The 17495-nt window shown below is 56.7% G+C and overlaps 1 protein-coding gene across 5 annotated transcripts in view; it reads left to right on the forward strand.

Annotated features, from left to right (window-relative positions):
- Nucleotides 1–17495, forward strand: part of SHANK2 (SH3 and multiple ankyrin repeat domains 2) — a 480960-nt gene that overhangs the window by 206979 nt on the left and 256486 nt on the right. For all 5 annotated transcript variants that reach the window (XM_025451799.3, XM_035701273.2, XM_049096284.1 and 2 more), the window contains 2 exons: nt 8242–8411; nt 16013–16126. In XM_025451799.3, coding sequence (XP_025307584.1) covers nt 8242–8411; nt 16013–16126 — 284 coding nt within the window. The remainder of the gene's footprint in view (nt 1–8241; nt 8412–16012; nt 16127–17495) is intronic.

A 17495-nucleotide genomic window follows, 5' to 3' on the forward strand; every position in this document is an offset into this window, starting at 1 on the left:
GCTCCCATCTTTTCAGGTTGTGGGTGTGAAGGGGCACCGTGGGGCACTCTGGCTTGAGTCTCTGCCCGCCTGTGCAAGCCCTCTCCCTGCTTCCTGGGGACATGCCAACCAAAGCTTTGCTTTCCTAGAGGAGCAGGGACTGGTTTCCGCAGTAAGAACTCAGTGCAATGGCTGATCCCTTCCTGTGCCTGTGATGACCCAGAGGGAGTAGGGTGGGCTGCAGCTCACAGTGGGGGCAGGGCAGGGGTACAGTCAGGGTCAGGGGGGCACTGCCAGGCCCAGGCCCAGGCTCAGAGTCGGGGTGGTTCTCTGGCTGGCCTGCTGCTGCCTGACCTGGGGAGCTAATGGCAGGTCACCAGGATGTCAGGAGTAGGGATCAAGGAGCAGTGGGACTCCTGGGTTTATGTTTGTCACCTGGTGGGGAGGTAGGACCAGGCCAGGGGAACCCACCCTGGGGGAGCAGGTGCATCTTGGCTGCTGACGAATCAATCTCCTGGCACTTCACAGGTCACTCCTCACCTGGCGCTCTCTCTCCTTCCATGTTTGGGGACATTCAGACTCTGCTCTCTCATTGGTTGCACAAGGTCATGTATTACCAGTCTCCTGTGTGCTGGGTGCTCACCATGCGGAAGCAAATGCTATGTCCCCACCCAGAAGTGAGGATAGGAGGGATGAGAGCTCCCAGGGTTGGTGTAGTTGAGGACACGGAGCCACAGGCACCCCCAACAGAGCCTCTAAACCTCCGTAGGGCATGTGGGGGTTTCCATAGAGAAGCAAAGATTCCGAAGTGGGGAAGGAGGTGGGCTGGCTGGACATCAGGGTGGGGGCAAGGGGTCCCGTGTGACTGGAGCGGACAGTGGGAAGTATGAGCAAGGAGACACAGAGCTGTTACCCATCACTCAGGAGTTCCTGGTGTTTTCCCCATCCCCACCTTCTTCCTCTTGGAGCCAGGGGTGGTCTTAGGCTTGCAAATGGGCAGAAACCCAACTCCAGTTGGTTTCTTTGGGTCTCCATAGGGAGTGTTGGAGCAACTGCACGAAGCTGGTGCTTGGTACCTCTCACTTGTCCAGTCCACAAACGTCCTGGCTCATGCTGGTGCCCCAGCTAGTGTCACTGTGGCCAGTGGGAGGGGACATCCTGATGACCATCCATTCCCAGATCTCTTCTCAGGACCCCATGGGGGCGGGCAGCTGTGGAGTGTGGGGTGCTATTTCTGGAGCATCAGAAGCAGGACAGAGCCCAGAGTCCATGCTGGGGCCACAGCGCAGAGAGCGGTGGACGCTGTGGCTTCATGCCCATCTTCCTGGCTCCAGGGCAGAGAGAGGGACGATGCTGACAGTACTGGGGGTGAGGTAGGGTCTGAGCTTTAACACTGAAGAGACAACAGTCTGCGAATGACAAGATCTTGGGAGCTCTTGGGTTGGGCGTGCTACCCTCCTCACCAGAGCACCAAGCGGGCAACACTGTCCTCCCACCCATCCCGAGTGAGCCAGGAACCTGGGGACAGCCCAATTTTAGTAGGTCCCCAGGTCTGGCAGGTTCCTGCCTACCCAGAATAGCTAGGAAATGGCTCAGTTCACTCATCCACGTCACCCCACAACCAGCCACCAATTTTCTGATATTGAGAATTCAGTGATTTAGCTCTCATACCAAAACAACGTGGTTGGAATTCCATCTGGCTGTTCTTGGATGGAACACAAGGGAAATGTTGACAGTTTGGGGTAGGGAACTTCAGACCATCCTCACTGTGCTGGCAGGATGGAGGCGCCCCAGCATGGCCCCCTGTGCTTCCTTTCCCGAGAGGGGTTGGCACTCCCAACCTTGAGCCATGGTGGGGTGCTGGCTCCTGGTGCTATGGGACACAGTGCATAAAACAGGACATTGTGAGGATAAGACACCTTCCCTCTCAGGGCTCGTCACTGCATGGAGCAGGGAGCCCACAGGGAGCCCAGTGCTAGAGTCAAGGAGCCTGGGATATGAGATCAGCTCTGTATTTCTGTCTAGATCACTCTTTGTGGAACCTCCATTTTCTCATCTGTAAAATGGGGCTTTGGGGAGGTTCAAATTAACATAGAATGAGAAGATGCTTTAGCTGTTGTGGGGGATTGCACATCACTGCTGGTGCTTAGAACCATGCGTGCGCTCTGGTCTACAGGAGCTAATTTTCTCCTGTTCTTTGGCAAAGCCTTTCCAGGCATGGATTGATGGGTTAGGGAACTGACCATCTGCAAAATGTCTCAAGAAACACAGCTCCCCAGATTGGAGCTGTGTTCACTTTGACTTCTCTGCCCAGTAACACACACTCTGGTGCCAGCTGGAAACAGCTGGCTCACACAGGCAGCCTGTTACCCGTTCCAGTAAAAGCAAGGACTGGCAATGGTGCTAATGTCCACTTAACACCTGCGAAGAGTAGTTCCTGTTGACTCATTCTCCAGTCACTGTGGATCGTCCCCTCTTAAAAGATGGAGAAATAGGCTGCAAGAGGTTAATTCACTTGTCTAACATCTGTAGTAAGTGGTTAGCTGGGCATCTGGTGGGGTCCTTGTGAAATTTGGGTGAATAAGTGAATATGAAGTTTGGATAAGTGGTAAAATTAATAGATGGATAGGATGGACACATGGATGGATAAATGGAAAGATGGATAAATAGATGTGGGTAAGCAGGTGGATGAGGCTAGATGGGTGGATGGATGGATGGATGAGTATCTGGATGTGGGTGGATAGATGGATAAATGTAGGATGGTTAAATGGATGGATGGATAAGAGTAGGTGATTGAGTGGATGGGTGGATAGGTGGATGGGTGGATGGTTAGGTGGATAGATGTATAGGTGGGTGGGTGCGTTAGTGAATGGATGGATGGGTGAATGGAGCAGTAGATGGATAGATACCATTATCCCCAATACAAAGTTAAGCTAAAAATAGAAAATTGACATGAAATCATATATAATAGTTTTAGGAGGACATACAAGGTCCTCAGCATATAGACAAGGTCATGAGTGTATAACTCTGTTCCGTGACAAGGAACAAGCATATGTGGTATGTGGTGTGTGCGAGTGTATGCACACATGTGAGGGGGGAGGTGCTTCGCCGGGTGCTTTAACTGTTCTCACTTTTCATAGCTCATTCGTCTCCTTCCTGTCATCATAACTTTGGGTAGAAGAAGCTGTGCTCTAACCCAACTTTTCAACCCAGTTGAAATATCAACAGCACGTCCTTCCTCCTCTCCCTCTCCATCCCTTCTATCCATTCATCCCTTCTATATAACCATCCATCCATCCACCCCTTCTTCACCCACCCATGCTTCACTCCATCCCCCAATCAACCCAGCCACCCACCTACCCATCCAACTTTTCCTTCATGCATCCAACAGATGGTGAATGAGCACCTGGTTTGTGTCAAGCACCGTTAGGCACTTGGGATAAAGCCTCAAACAACACAGCCTTTGAGGAGCTTGTATTCAAGTCGGGGATGGGGAGTGAAAGCCAATGAAGAAAAAGGGTCTACAAATCCTACTATAAACTCCCTTTTCTCCAGGGTCCCAAAGTGTGGCTCAGGTGACGCTCTCTCCCCAAGTCCCAGGGTGATGACACATCACGGTCCCTCAACCTGCTGGCTGCACATGGGAGGGAAGTGCTGGCCCCCGAGGTCCACAGCACAGAGGGGAAGGCGCTGATGTGCTAAGTCCACAAGCACCGCAAGGCTAAGGTGGTGAATACCGCCAGGCATTCGAATCAGGCCCAGGTTAATAAATCCTGCCGCTCACCCTTTTAACGTTCCAGCCCTGCTGTGGGAATGTCGCGTTTAACAGCAGCTCTGCTGGCGGCCTTTGTTTCCACCCAAAAATAAATAGGTACCAAACCTACTAATGGTTTTCCTCCTCCAACTGGCCTTTCAAAATGGGTTGTGAAGGACTAATGCTTTAAGAATATCTGAACACGAGATCTCAATGGCTCTGATGCCTCAAAAGCGTGCTAAGATGGAAATTTCTGTTTTCCTGCACCGCGTACCACGTTGAAAGGCTCCGGAGCTGGAGGTGGTACAGTCGTGCCTTCTAAGGAAACACTCCCAGCCCAACCTGCCCCTGAACTCACGTCCAAACATCTGAGGATTTCAACCAACATTCTCATCAATGGTCTTATTGGATGGAAAGCAGGCTTTTGAGATGGCAACCGGTGTTTAAGGAGGACCCTGGGCAGATGCCCGTTCCGGGAGTGTCTGCACCCAGGCGCCGTTTCTACATTGTCAACTCAGCTCCAGAGCTCAGGGGCAGGGGTGCCAGTCGTGGATGCCTACAGCTGGGTGCAAGGCATGGGCCGCACCCCATGGTGACCCAGTAGGTGGAGACCCAAAGCAAAAAGGTCTGTGAGTGGCAACACAGGTGCAGTCAGCTGAGGGCCTACTGTGTGCTGGGCACGGGATTCCTGGCAGGGAACAAGCCGGATGTGGTCCCCGTCCTTATCTTAAAATCAGATAATAAAATAAGCACGTGTAATAGATCATTACATGAATGATCTATTCTGGAAGAGAATCATGATCAACAGGCAGCCGTGGCCACAAAGAACTGGCCAGAGTCCAGTTTGGATGAAGGGACATGAGTAGAGCTGAAATTCAGAGAGCAGCTTGGGGAGAGCAGGAGATGAAGTGGGGCGCTGGGCGGAGCCTGTCATGCAGGATCTCACAGGCCAGGAGTCTGGCCTCGATGCTAACCCCACTGTGGGGCCAGGATGTGTTCCTGGCAAGGACCCAGTGGTGCTTCCTCAGGGAAACCTTTTCAGAGGTGGTCCTTGGGACCATGGCCCTCCCACAGCACAGGGGGACACAGCACAGGTGGCAGTCCTGTCCCCCAGTCCCCAGGACAGGGCGCTGTGGGAGGACAGCCCGGAGACCTCTCTAAGTAGGGGAGGAGGGCCCGTCAGGGACCCCACTGGAGCTCCCTCTCACGCCCTCACCCTGGCTCACTCCAAAGAGCAGGTGCTGGGAGCTGGCATTCAGGAAAGCCGAGGCCAGATGAGCATCTCCCTATGTGAACCACAGATGGGAAATGGGAGCGTATAGCCCAGAGTGATCTGAATCCTCCCCAGTGCGCCTGATGGGAGGTGGGGTCCCCGGGAAGAGACTCCCCACCAGGATTCTCCAAGACCCTGCAGGAGGTGTAGTGGCTCTGCATCGGGTCCCAAGCATTCCGATGCTGCCCAAACCAGAACCAATTCAGGAGAGAAAGGGGCAGCGGGTGGGGACCTGCTTTCTGGGAAGAATCCAGAACAGGGGGAGAAAGCCAGGGAGGAGTACCTGCAGGGAGCTCTTCACCTCTATCCCCTCATATCCTCCTGCAGCCCCAGCTTGGGGTCCTACCCCGCTATCACACACTGTAGACACGGCCCGTGCATCAAGGACTATTCCACCACTGAGGACCCTGGTGTGTGGTATCTTTTCCAAGCCCACTCCTTGCTGCCTACCCCAAGCCTCTTTTACTTTGTGTGGGTCCAGGTGGAGTGGCCCCAGGGCCAGTTTGCCTATTGCAGAGAAATTGGGTCCCCTTGGTCCTCAAGGCCCACTTCCCCTGCCCTAGAAGTCAAAGAGGAGCCCCCCCGCCCCCATGCCCAACCCACTACTCTCCTCTTAGCTCTCAACCCTGGGCCAAACCAGCCCTGAGTTTGGCTGAAATGAGGGATAGATTGAATGAATGAATCATCCCTGAGCATAGGCAGGTGCCACAGGAGGCTGGCGGTGTCCTCTCAGGCGGGAACCTGGCGGGCTCTTCTGCTTTTCCTGCCTTCTTTCCCACGACAGGCAGGTGACCCAGACTGCCCTTCCTCTCTGTGAGTCCACTGGCTTGCCAGGATGTTACCTTAGACCACAGCGGTCACACAGCATGCCTCTGGCAGATGTCACCTGCTCCAGATGTCATCCTGGCTTGCCTGAAGATGCATGACATCCATCCCAGGGAACATCTGGCTCTTTGGGACGAGGCCCAAAGTGGATTTTCTTGTCTGTGCACATCGATTTGTAGCTTCTGGGCAAGGAGGTAATGTAGGGCCACTGAGCAAGGCCACCTGTGACCTCCATCTGTGGCTTGAACATGGTTGTAGAAGTCTCTGGGGGGGAGGAAAGAGCAGAGCATGAGGACAGAAGATGACCTCTCTCTTTTGGAGCCCAAGTGGGTACCCAGAAAATCTCATGTGACCAGCCCAGTGTCCTGCCCACCCAGTGTCCTATGTGCATTAGGGTGGGCTCTGGCCCCTGGGGTCAGGTCAGTGTTCGTCCACATCATGCTTGTAGAGGTCAGGGTAGACATGGCCCGTGTCATGGCCTCCAGCTCCACATGTGTAGACACGGGCCCTCCTGGCTAACTCCCACAATCGTGACGGCGAACTGGAAAGTGGGAGGTACACAACACGGCACCGTCACACTCTGTGAGCTTGTCCAAGCCCAGGCAACAGCAGGTATCATTTACCGAGGGTACAGATATGGGTAGAGCATGGGACAAAGGGAACACGGAGCGTTCACATCAACTCCCACGAGCAAGTGGTTGTGTCAGCTTCCAAAATCCTCCCTACAGGCCTGTTCCGAAGCAGCCCCTGCCCACAGGTGAAAACTTCTTCCTCACAGAAACCTCAAGGGCCCGTCCGCAGACTTCCGGGCCACAGTATCTGCGGTCGAGAGGAGAGCCTTACCTGGGGACCCTACCCTCCATGGACATGAGTTTCCGACTCGAGCAGGCCCCTCCTGAGACCCAGGTGTCATTCCCCAGATTGAAATCCATGGCCAGAGCCGTCCACGTACTTTCTCTGCAGCTCCCAACACAGGAAGACAAGCCAGCGTGACACCCGGGACTGTCCCTGGTTAGGACGAGGGTGGGCGTGCTCTCTTTCCCCTGCCCAGACATGGCGGGCTCTGGTCACCTGTCACAATGGTGCAGGGATGTCCTCATGGAAACCTCGTGACCCCTTTGTGAATGTGCCCTGGCGCACGCATAGCCCTTGTAGGGCCGGCTGGGGTGTGTCTTGGACCTTGGCATGGGGACATTTGCTCTTTGTGAAATAACGTAAAACAAGAAGGCGGACCCACTTCTGGTGAGAAGTTAGCAAGGCCAGGGCGGCTGGGGCAGCCACTCCTGTGATCACCAGACCTCTTCACGATGGTGCAATTTTCTCACCCAGAGGGGCTGGGAGGCACAGCAGAGCCAGTAAAATGCCAGAGACCCGGGGTATGCCCCAATTTCTGCATCACTGGGGTCTTTTTTAAAGATTAATAGATTTATTAGAGAGAGAATACACACAGGTCTGCAGGTGCACGGGGAAGAGAGGCAGAGGGGAGAGAGTCCTAGGCAGGCTCCTTGCTCAGCACAGAGCCCAACGCGGGGCTCCATGCCAGGACCCTGAGATCACCACCTGAGCCGAAACCAAGAGTCAGACGCTCGACCCACTGAGCCACCCAGGCGCCCACTGATTTTTATTTTTCTAAGAGTTGTGCTAAAGTACACATAGCATACAATTATAAATTTGACTGTGTTTGAGCACACAGTTCTGTGTTACTAAAGCACATTCACCCTGTTGTGCAGCCATCCCCACCATGCATCTCCAGTACTGTCCATCATCCCAGAGACTCCATCCTCCTGAGACATGGACCCTGTCCCTCCCCCTGTGACCACCGTCCACTCTCTGTCCCCAGGGGACACTGACCCCAGCCCTCCCCCGGCCCTGTGACCACCGTACACCGTCCTACTTAGGAATGTGACTCCAGGTCTCTGCCATCAGTGGAATCACACCAGGAACACCTCCCTTGGCTGACTGGCTTCTTTCACTGAGTTGATGTCCTCAGGATTCATCCATGTTATGGCAGGTGTCAGAATGTCCTTCTCTTTAAGGCTGGATCATAGTCCACTGTGGGGATGGACCACCCTGTGTTTATCCATTTGTCCTTGGCCGGATCCTTGGGTCGTGTCTGTCTCGGCTGTTGGGAGCAGTGCTGCTGTGGACAGGGTGTGCGAACGTGTTGGAGCCTCTGCTCTATCTGTTCTCCCGGGAGGGCTCCCAGAAGTGAGGTGCTGGAGCTCCCTGAGTCTCGTATCCCTGGACGCTGTCCCGGCGCATCTTCATGTCTTACCCCGTCTGGAATCAGGGGCCCCCACGGGGTCTGCTCGCAGCCCAGCGTGGTGGGGTGGGGTGGGCTGCGGGCCGGGGTGTGACGTGCCCCGTCTCAGGCTGTGACCCTCTCCCTCTGTCTGCCCCTCCCTTTCAGGCCGGCTTTCCCGCCTGGCACCAGCAGGGATGCGCTGTCGGCCTTCGAGTACCCGGAGCCCAAGCGGAAGTTGTACAGCGCGGTGCCAGGGAGGCTCTTCGTCGTCGTCAAGCCATACCACCCTCAGGTCGACGGCGAGATCCCCCTTCACCGTGGTGACAGGGTCAAAGGTCAGTGTCCACTCTGCTTCTGGGGCCAGGGCCCCAGTTGACCAGCCCTGTTGGGGTGTTGGCGTCTGAGGCACTGCTTCCCAGGGCCCCTGTGGGACACCCGGAGCCCAGGCGGGCAGAAGTGGGAGCAGACTGGGCTCAGCAGCCATCGCCGTGTCTGCTAGGGAAGGAGCACACCCATCTGGAATGAGAGTCTGAAGCGGAAAGTGCGGGGGAGAGAGGCGGAGCTCCTTTATCCCCAGGAAGGCATGGAGGGCCCCTGGAAGAAGTGACACGGGGAGGGCACCTCACACAGGTCGGATCTGGGCCTGTCTTGTTGGGAGTCGGGAGGGGTGTCTGGGTGGACCGTCCAGCACAGCCTGGAGCCTGCAGCGCTCCTGGGACGGAGGTCCACTGGGTCGGATGGAAGGGTTCCCAAAGCAGAATCGTGGGAAATGTGCTTGAAAAGCTTTGAAGGGCTCCGTGCACACCAGGCCACGGAGCTAGACTTTGTTCCCAGGGTCCTGGGGAGCCAGTGGTGGTTTCTGAGCAGGGAGTTCAGGGATGCGAGGCCATTAGGGAAGATGGGTGTAGGTAGGGCATGTACAGGAGGTGTGCAGTGGTGTAGCCTGGCCCTGTGGTGTTGAGGCCCTGTGAGGACACAGGAGAGCCCCAGGCGTGGGCTGCAGGTGGCATGGGGGCATCTGAACCCACCAGCTAGGGCAAGAAAGCGCGCAGCACGCGTGATCGGCCATGCAAGGGCCCTGTCCCTGGAGGACAGGCTTCCAGAAGATGCATGGCAGGCGATGAACGGTATGCCCCTTGGAGGTCGGCAGGCCAGGGCCACATGCTGCCTGCCCCACCTGTCACCACCGGGCCTGGGCTGGTGTGTAACCCAGAGCCCTTCCCTGTGCCCCGTGCTACCCTGCTGGGCTTTGCAAGTTTCTGATGACAAGTGGAGCCCTGTTCTCTCGCGGCTGCTCTTGGTCGTCCAGCCGCACGCATACTTGGCCATCTGGTAGCATGCGCCAGTCCCAGAGGCTCTGTTCCTGTTCTTTCTGGTGTTTGTCTTCACCTTAGATCACCTCTATTGATCTATTTCCAATACTCTTTCCTGCACAATGTTTCCTTCGCTTATTAAGTCCATTTTGCAAATGTTTTAATTTCAGAAGTCATGTGTTTGCTTATTTATTTTTAAAAAGATTTTATTTATTTATTTATGAGAGACACAGAGAGGCAGAGACACAGGCAGAGGAAGAAGCAGGCTCCACGCAGGGAGCCCGATGTGGGACTCGATCCCGGGACTCCAGGATCACTCCCTGAGCTGAAGGCAGGCGCTAAACCGCTGAGCCACCCAGGGATCCGAGAAGTCACGTGTTTAAACTCTTAAGAGTCCATGTTTTTTTTTTTTTTCTTTTTAATCATTTCTCTTTTTGGTTAGACTTCCCACTTGTCTGTTGTGGTTTCTTGCTCCCTGAGAGCCTGTGCCGGGCTAGGTCTCTGGCATGTGGGGTCAGCACACCGAGGCCCCCGTCTGCTAGCCCACTGTCAGGGCCACCTTGGGCTGGGCTTGTTCGTTTTTCTCCCCTCTTGTGAGAACGGGCTCCATCCTCCTGGGTCTTCATGTGTCTGGTGATCCTCTATTGCATCCTGGACATTGGGCAGGTTATTTTGTGGCCATCCTGGTCTCGGTTAGTTTTCTTCCATTTTGGTGGGTTGCCTGGGTGACAGTTCCGGGCCAGCTGAGATCTGGAGCCCAGCTGAGCTGCTCCGTGTCTGCTCTAGAGGCACACGGTCCATGAGGGACGTGGTGAGGCTGTCTGCTGGCCCCTCTCGGCCTCCTTCCCCCTGTGGGGACACCCTCCAGGGTACATGTGTTCCCGACTTTGTCCCTCAAACCGCTCAGACTGATGGTCTTCCCTGCGGGCCCCTCCCTCCACCGGCAGCCCTGCTTTGTGGACCAAGTGCTGGTTCCAGGCCATGGACAGGAGTTCTCCGCCCCACCTCCCCTCTTGCAGGCCAGCAGGCATCCCACCAGGCCTGTCCGCCCCTCCGCACATTCCGGCCCGTTTCCCACTGCACTCGGGGTTCACAGCTGCCTTCCCTGGTGTCCGGCGGGGCCATGCCCATCACACCTATAAGCAGAAGCCCCCGTGCTGTCCCTATTTTGCTGCGATATTCTTGTCAACTTTCAAATCATAAACATTCAAGTTACAAATGTAGACATTCGCATGACCTGCAACTTTAATTTTAGCCCCAGAATGCATCACAGGGTAGGCTTTCTCCCCTGCATGTGAGCGGTTTCCAGGTGTCCCCGCGACAAGGATGCTGCCTCTGCAGACGGGTTGGCTGGCGGCTTCGCCCTGGCCCTCACACAGGGCCCCAGGCAGCCGGCGACAGAAATGTGTTGCTGAGAGCCTGGGGCCCCCGGGCTGCGGTCTGTGCTTGTGCTGCCGCCGCGGCCATGCATCTTCCTGGCGCATCCCCTGTGCCATGGCTGTGGAGGGCGTGCTGGAGGTGCCCCGGGGACACCTGGCTCCTGGCAGAGCTGAGGCGCCAGGCCACCTTCCCCCAGCCCCCCAAGAGACCCACCTCTAGGAACAGCCACTATTCTGAGAAAGCTGGGAAGAGCAGGCCCCCCCAGACCTGCTGCATCCAGGAGCTCTCGAATGAGTACCGCTGGGTGGTGACGCGCAGTCAGCCCAAGCCCAGGGAGGCCAGTGGCTTATGTGAAGTCAGAGGCCCACCCTGTGGCCCCCAACACACCACCTGGGGCTCCCTGCGTGGCCCAACTCTGAAATGGGCTAAGTCTCGGCCCACAGCCCTGGACTTTGATTCCTTGGAAGCCCACTGTGCCCTGTACCCCCAGGCCCATGAGGGGCTTCAGGCCAGCCTGGCAGGTACCTGAGGAGCCTGCCTAGTGACACTGGCCGGTCACTTCATATATGGGAGCTCTATATGTCAGTGACAGTAACAGAGGAGTGGAAACTCCATCAGTGAGCACCTACTGTTTACTGTGCAGACTCCTGGGTGTGTCATATATGGTTTTACGTGTGACCTTCGTAGAAACTGTGGGCCAAAGGCATCAGTTTGCTCAGATGTCACAAAGTCTCTTAGTCTGGGCAGCTTGAATGACAGGATTCACCGTCCTACCAGTCCTGGAGGCCAATGCCCGAGGTCCAGGTGTGGGCAGGCGTGTCCTCCTGGAGCCTCTCTGCATGTGTGTGGACAGCCGTGCTCTCCCTGGGTCCTCACAGGGTCGTCTCTCCATGTGTGTCTGTGTCCTGATGCCCTCTTCCTGTAGGGACCCCAGTCACACTGGATCAGGACCTCCTTGGTGACCTCAGTGTTACCTTAATCACCTCTTCAAAGACCTGATCTCCAAGTAGAACCCTATTCGGAGGTGCTCAGGGTCAGGGCTCCAACACAGGAATTTGGGCCATAATTCAGCCCGAGCACCTGTCTTACAGATGCAATACCTGTGGTGAAGAACTCCCAGTCTCCCACAGCTGATTACAGGGGGCTTGGGGCTACAGATCTAGTTGGTCTGGACCCCGAGCCCACACTGGTCCCACCTCTCCCCGCTTTGTCCCAACTACTCTCTCTGTATTCCGCTTGCTGCCAGCTTTATTCAGCTGTGCCCACATTTGTGGTCTTGACATGTGCTGGAGAGACAAGATGCAGATTTACTGTCTCCCCAACGTGTTCCAGCCTGGACACTTGGTGGTCGGCCAGCCTGCTGGGCTCTGTTCTGGAAGGAGGAGATCACTCATTCCCCCCAGCTCCCTCTCATGGAGTATTGGGTGTTCCCAAAGCAGCACCAGAGGCAGGTAAATGAGCAGGTGCACAGACCCAGGTGTGAAGCAAGGGTGCCACATGTCCTTGGGTCCCTGGGAGGTGAGGCATAACCTCCCCGGCTAGATGGCTCCCAATTCTGGAAGGAGGTTCAGCAGAGAGGTGTGAGCAATGAGGCACTACTGGCAGCCTTTTCCACAGCAACTGAGGGATGTGCCTCTCCTGGGAAAGGCATCCCAAGTAGGTGTACCAACAGTGTCCCCTACACTGGTGCCGTGAGAAAGGGACAGATGAGCGAGGGCCAAGTCACGCAGCCCCTCACTGCCTGCACTCAAAACTTCCAAGTGTGGGGTCATTCGATGCTTAATGCTCCCCACTTCTGCCCACGTGTACTGTGGGAGCTGCTGGTAGAGGAGCTTTGGGGGGTCCGCAGATCAGGCTTGCTCAAGGAAGAAACCAGAAAGTGGAAAGGGTCATCTCAGTGTCCATACTCAGAGAGGCAGCCAGACTGCTGGGGTGTGCTGGTGTGAGTGCGTGTGTGCGCGTGTGTGCGCATCTGCCTGTATGGGAGTGAGTGCATGGGTCTCTCTACTGCAAGACAGTTGAAAGGTAGGGGTCTCTGGCTGGGTCTCCATCAAGGCACCAGCATTCCTGCCTCCCATGTGACCGTATCACAATCAGGGTCTGTGATCTGGGCTACAGATGCCACATGCACCCCCTTCCTTCCAGCCACACCTGGCCCAGTGAAGAGAAGCCCAGCATGGGCCCCATGGGACTGACCATGGACTGGCTGCCATGGCTGGTCCTGAGCTGTAGGGTGATGAGCTGAGCCCACAGGGCCAGGTGGCTGGGACTGAGGTCCCTGTGGTGGAGAGCAGAAACCAGAGGCCCAGGGCGGCCAGCACTGGTGATTTGTACCTGCACAGAGTCCCTTTCTGAGCTCCTTGGAGGCCCAAGGAGGGTATTCTGGGGTGGGGGGTGGGGGTAGAAGGCTCCCAGAGGTCTTGTCAGGCCCCCCCCAGCAAGTCTGCAGGGGCAGGTTTCTGATGGGAGTCAACACAGGCAGACAGATCGACCACTCTTGGAGAGAAGGACACTGCGAGCCAAGCCCTGGGCCGCCTTCTCCTTCCCAGCCCATGTCTCCTTGGATGTGGATGGGAAACAAGTGCAAGAAGAGCAGGGAGCTACAGGCCAGGGGATTTGGGGGCCACGGAGGTGGCCAGTGAAAGGCAGAACCATAGGAGACCCCACGTCTGCGGCCTGGATGAGGGGAGGCTGGGAAGGGGAGGGGCCCCACAGCTCAGGGGCAGGAGCAAGTGCTCAAGGCAGGAGTGTGGACCCAGGCCAAGGAGGGATCGGGCCTGTGGACATATGCAGAGAGGGACAGATCCCCTCCCACTATTGTCCCCAGGTGTCGCCCCAGCCTGAAAGCCACCCCTCACTGCAGGAGGGCCGGGACTGCAGGGAGCTGGGCCTGTCTCCCACCGAGAGCAGAAATGATGGAGGCCAGCTCCCCGACTTGCACCTCAAAGGATGGCTGCAAAGGGCTTCTGTCCTGAAGATTGCCGGGTGGGCCATGCAGGCCACTGGCAGTTGCCGTCCAGCCCATTACACTGGCCAGTGTCCCCTTCCTCCTGGCTGTGCTGTGCAGCCCCTGGCATCCTGGCTGCCTGGCCAGCGGCTCTTGGAGACAAGCAGCCGGCTGTGAGCTAAGGGAATTGTCTCCCCTGGACCTCACAGGGTGCACAGCAGAAGCAGGAGGCCTGGGTGCCTGGCTGGTAGGGGCAGGAAATCTAGCAGGATTTCTGGGGAACCCAAGCTCACCTCTTCCAGGAGAGTGGAGTCCTGGCTGCAGGCAGGAAGGCCCTGGGGTCCTGCCAATAACCACCAGCTCCCTGGGTGGGCCCTAACTCTCACTGGGCACTCGGGTAGGGTCCTTCCTCAGTGACCCAGATAGGGGTGGGGCGGAGCTTGGCACAGGGGGTGGGGCCTTCTGCAGTGACCGTCCAGCCCAAGCCTGGTGACTGCACAGCTCATCCAGCCACCAGCAGCTACTGGGTTCCCACGTACAAGGCAGGGCCGTGTGTCTCTGGAGGGGAGAGGCCTGGCATAGCGGCCAGTTAGTGGACAGCTGGACAGGTACCTTCTCCAACCGCTTTGCCTCAGTTGTGGCCTCAGCAAGTGTGTGGGCTTGTAGAGGGCGAGATCCTCCGTGCAGAATGTCTACTACTCAGGGCCTTTAATCAGCAATTTATGAGTAAGCCCAACCTAGCTCCCCCTTCTCTCCCAAGGAACACCCTTTCTCACCTGGTCACAGGTGTGCCCTGAGCAGGGGGGCAGACAAAAACCCAAGCATGTAAGCCCAGATGTGCAGCCAGTGGCCCCGGCATACATGGCTGCAGGACTCGCTCGCAGCTCCTTAAGGGCAGAGGGGGCTTATCCTGCTGGCAGCCTAATATGTCCCAAATGGGACCCAGAGTCCTCCCTGCACCCCCTCCTGTGCACCCCTGCTCCTCCCACCTGTGCCAAGAGGACCACCAGCTAGCGCTCACTCACGAGGCACAGAGGGTGTCCTCGGGCCCTCCCTGGCCTCTTCCCAGCATCCGGGGCATGTCCTCCTGTGTCCCCCTCTCCTCACAGAGGTGAAACTGCCCCAGCATGCAGGGCCTCTCAGCCTTTCCTCTCCTCTGCTGGTCTTAGGATAACAAGAACTTGCTCAGAAGTGTCACCTGGTACTCATTACACACAAAACTGTAGTGTGTCTTCTCTGACTCCCTGGTGGGCCGCCTGGAGAGAAGCCGTGAGCAGGGGCAGAGCTCCACACAGAGCTGCATGCCTCTGCCTCACACATGGAAGCTCTGTGAATAGTACCGAGCTCTGACATATGAGGGAACCAGAAGCTTTCCTGCATGTCCCATAGATGAGGTGTGACCTAGACGTGTGGCTTTGGCCTGTCCAGCATACGAGCAGGTACCCAGCCTCCTTTTGCTGCAAGGCAGTGCTCCATCTGAGATGACCCTCTCAGATCCCAATTCTTTTGGGGAAACTGAGGTGCATCCTTGCCACCTGGGCTGCTTGGAGTGTAAGGGGCAACAGCAGTTTTTGGAGGAAATACTGCCAGCCGTGCTTGAAGCTGCCTGTCTTCACATTTCTACTCTGCAGTGTCCCTCCGCCCCATAGACAGGCTGCCACCCTTCTCTCTCGGGGGATTGGCAAGCCCCTGTCCCCTGCCAGTACCTGAGTGATCTATAGGCCCTTCACCGGTAGGTTGACTCACCAAAGGCACAGGGCTCCAGCTGCTGGCCTCTCTCCAGGGCTCCTGGCCTCAGGGCCAGACAGACTGTGGGCTCAGCAGATAGCCTCTCACTAGGGACAGTGCAGACCCCTTCCCCAGCTTGGAGGAGGCAGACATGACCTCATCGTTCCTTATGTCCATAGAGGTGACCTGTCCCCTACTTGTAGACACTTGACATAATTGACGGTGGGGACTTAGGGTTCCCCTCTCCTGTCTCAGCCGAGACACCAAGAGAGGGGCAAAGTAGTCGCATGGCTTGTGGTGTCAGAGAAAGATGCCAGGACGCCAGCACTTGCATTGTAAGGAGAGAAGGGACCCGGCGATTCTGGTGTCCACGTCCTGGGCACTGTCCTCTCCAAGGGACCCTGTACCAGGTCTGCTCGTCCACAGCTGAAGGAAGCGTGGACAGCCGGCAGACGGCCCAGAGCCTCCAGCTGTGCAGGCTTGGTGGACAGTGCCGGGCCTGCTCTCCTCACGCTCAACCCCGGACCCCATGAGCCCGCCCGCTAACAGCTTCCCTTCTTCTCTCTAGTGCTGAGCATCGGTGAAGGAGGCTTCTGGGAAGGCAGTGCCCGCGGCCACATCGGGTGGTTCCCGGCCGAGTGCGTGGAGGAGGTGCAGTGCAGGCCCAAGGACAGCCAGGCAGGTAAGGCGGAGAGGCGGGCCTCGCGTCTCCATGTCCTCCGGGCCCAGTGTGCCTGGCTGCAGAGAGTCCACGCTTCAAAGCAGGGACTTCTTTCTCTCTGTCATCGAAACAGGTTGATTCAGTTCCTCTGGGTCTTATCCAAACCAGAAATAGGTTGCAAGACGGTGCGGAAGCTTTTAGTTAAGGGGCTGCTCAGTACACGTTCCAGAAAACTCAGATCGTTCGTTCTAGCCATCAGAAAAGGCCTCTTGTGGGCCGATTAAATCTGGAAGCCTGGTTATCAATCGCCCATCGCGATGTCATACATGAGGTCATCAGAGGGCCTTCCCGTGCCCTCCCTCCGAACCACACAGTTCGATGTGTCGATAAACACTGCTCAGAAGAGGTTGGTGTTCGCGAAGGAAAATCATTTCGGCGTCTCTCAGAACTCCAAATATAGCCTTTGCTGAAAACCGCTTTAACGTTGATTGCCAAAAAAGTGAATTGATTAAAATGTTAAGAGGAGATCATTTATACAAAATGGCACTGAGAGAAAATAGGACGCCCGGGGAAAAGCGAAGCACTAACTGTCCTCCACGAGGAACCGGGTCGGTGTGTGCTCTCTGCCGGCGTTGGGCAGGACCCCAGACAGGAGGTGCCCGTGTCAGGAGCGGCCACGCTCACTTGCAGCCCGTGGCTTTGCTGCATCTGCCTGTGCGGACTGGTGGCCCCATGGCCCCGTGGTCAGGTCTGCCAGGGTCAGCACGGCCAGAAGATGAGGTGTCGTGAAGACACGTGCTCTGGAAAGCATGGTAGTGTCTCCCAGTCGGCTGGGTACCCCCCACCCCCCCACACCGCTGACTTTGCAGACTCTATCAGGGATGCTCAGCTGGTTCCCTTTCTGAGAACTTGATTTCTGAGGGGTGTCAGTTTGTGCTAAGCTTCCCACTGTTCAATCTCGGCTCAGCTTCAAACACCAGAGGGAAACCATGACGTTCCTTGTATGGTAGGGGCGTTGAGGTAAGAGACGTCGTAAACTTAGGTTTGAAAGGGAAGGTCGGAATGTGCTCCTCTGGGGAAGGCGGCTGAGCGGGTCAGTGGGCAGCCGGTAGGTGGAAGTGTGCTTTCCTGGGTGTGGCGATGCATATCCTGAGCTCCTGGTACAAGCGGGACCTGCTGGCAGTGTCCTGCCCGCAGTGCCTGCCTGGCCCACCCACATCCTCATCCTCCGTCCTCCTGATGGGGAGAGAAATCCCGCCATCCCTGCCTCCCTCCCCTGCTATATGGCTTCAGTGCCCCTGGCTTCCTGACACACACTCTTTCCTTAGAAAGACTCAGGCACATGGGTACCAGGCGTTGCAGGCATTGTCATGCCTGGCTGCGGCAGCCC

The sequence above is a fragment of the Canis lupus genome, chromosome 18 (genome assembly GCF_003254725.2).
Source record: "Canis lupus dingo isolate Sandy chromosome 18, ASM325472v2, whole genome shotgun sequence".
NCBI lineage: Eukaryota > Metazoa > Chordata > Mammalia > Carnivora > Canidae > Canis > Canis lupus.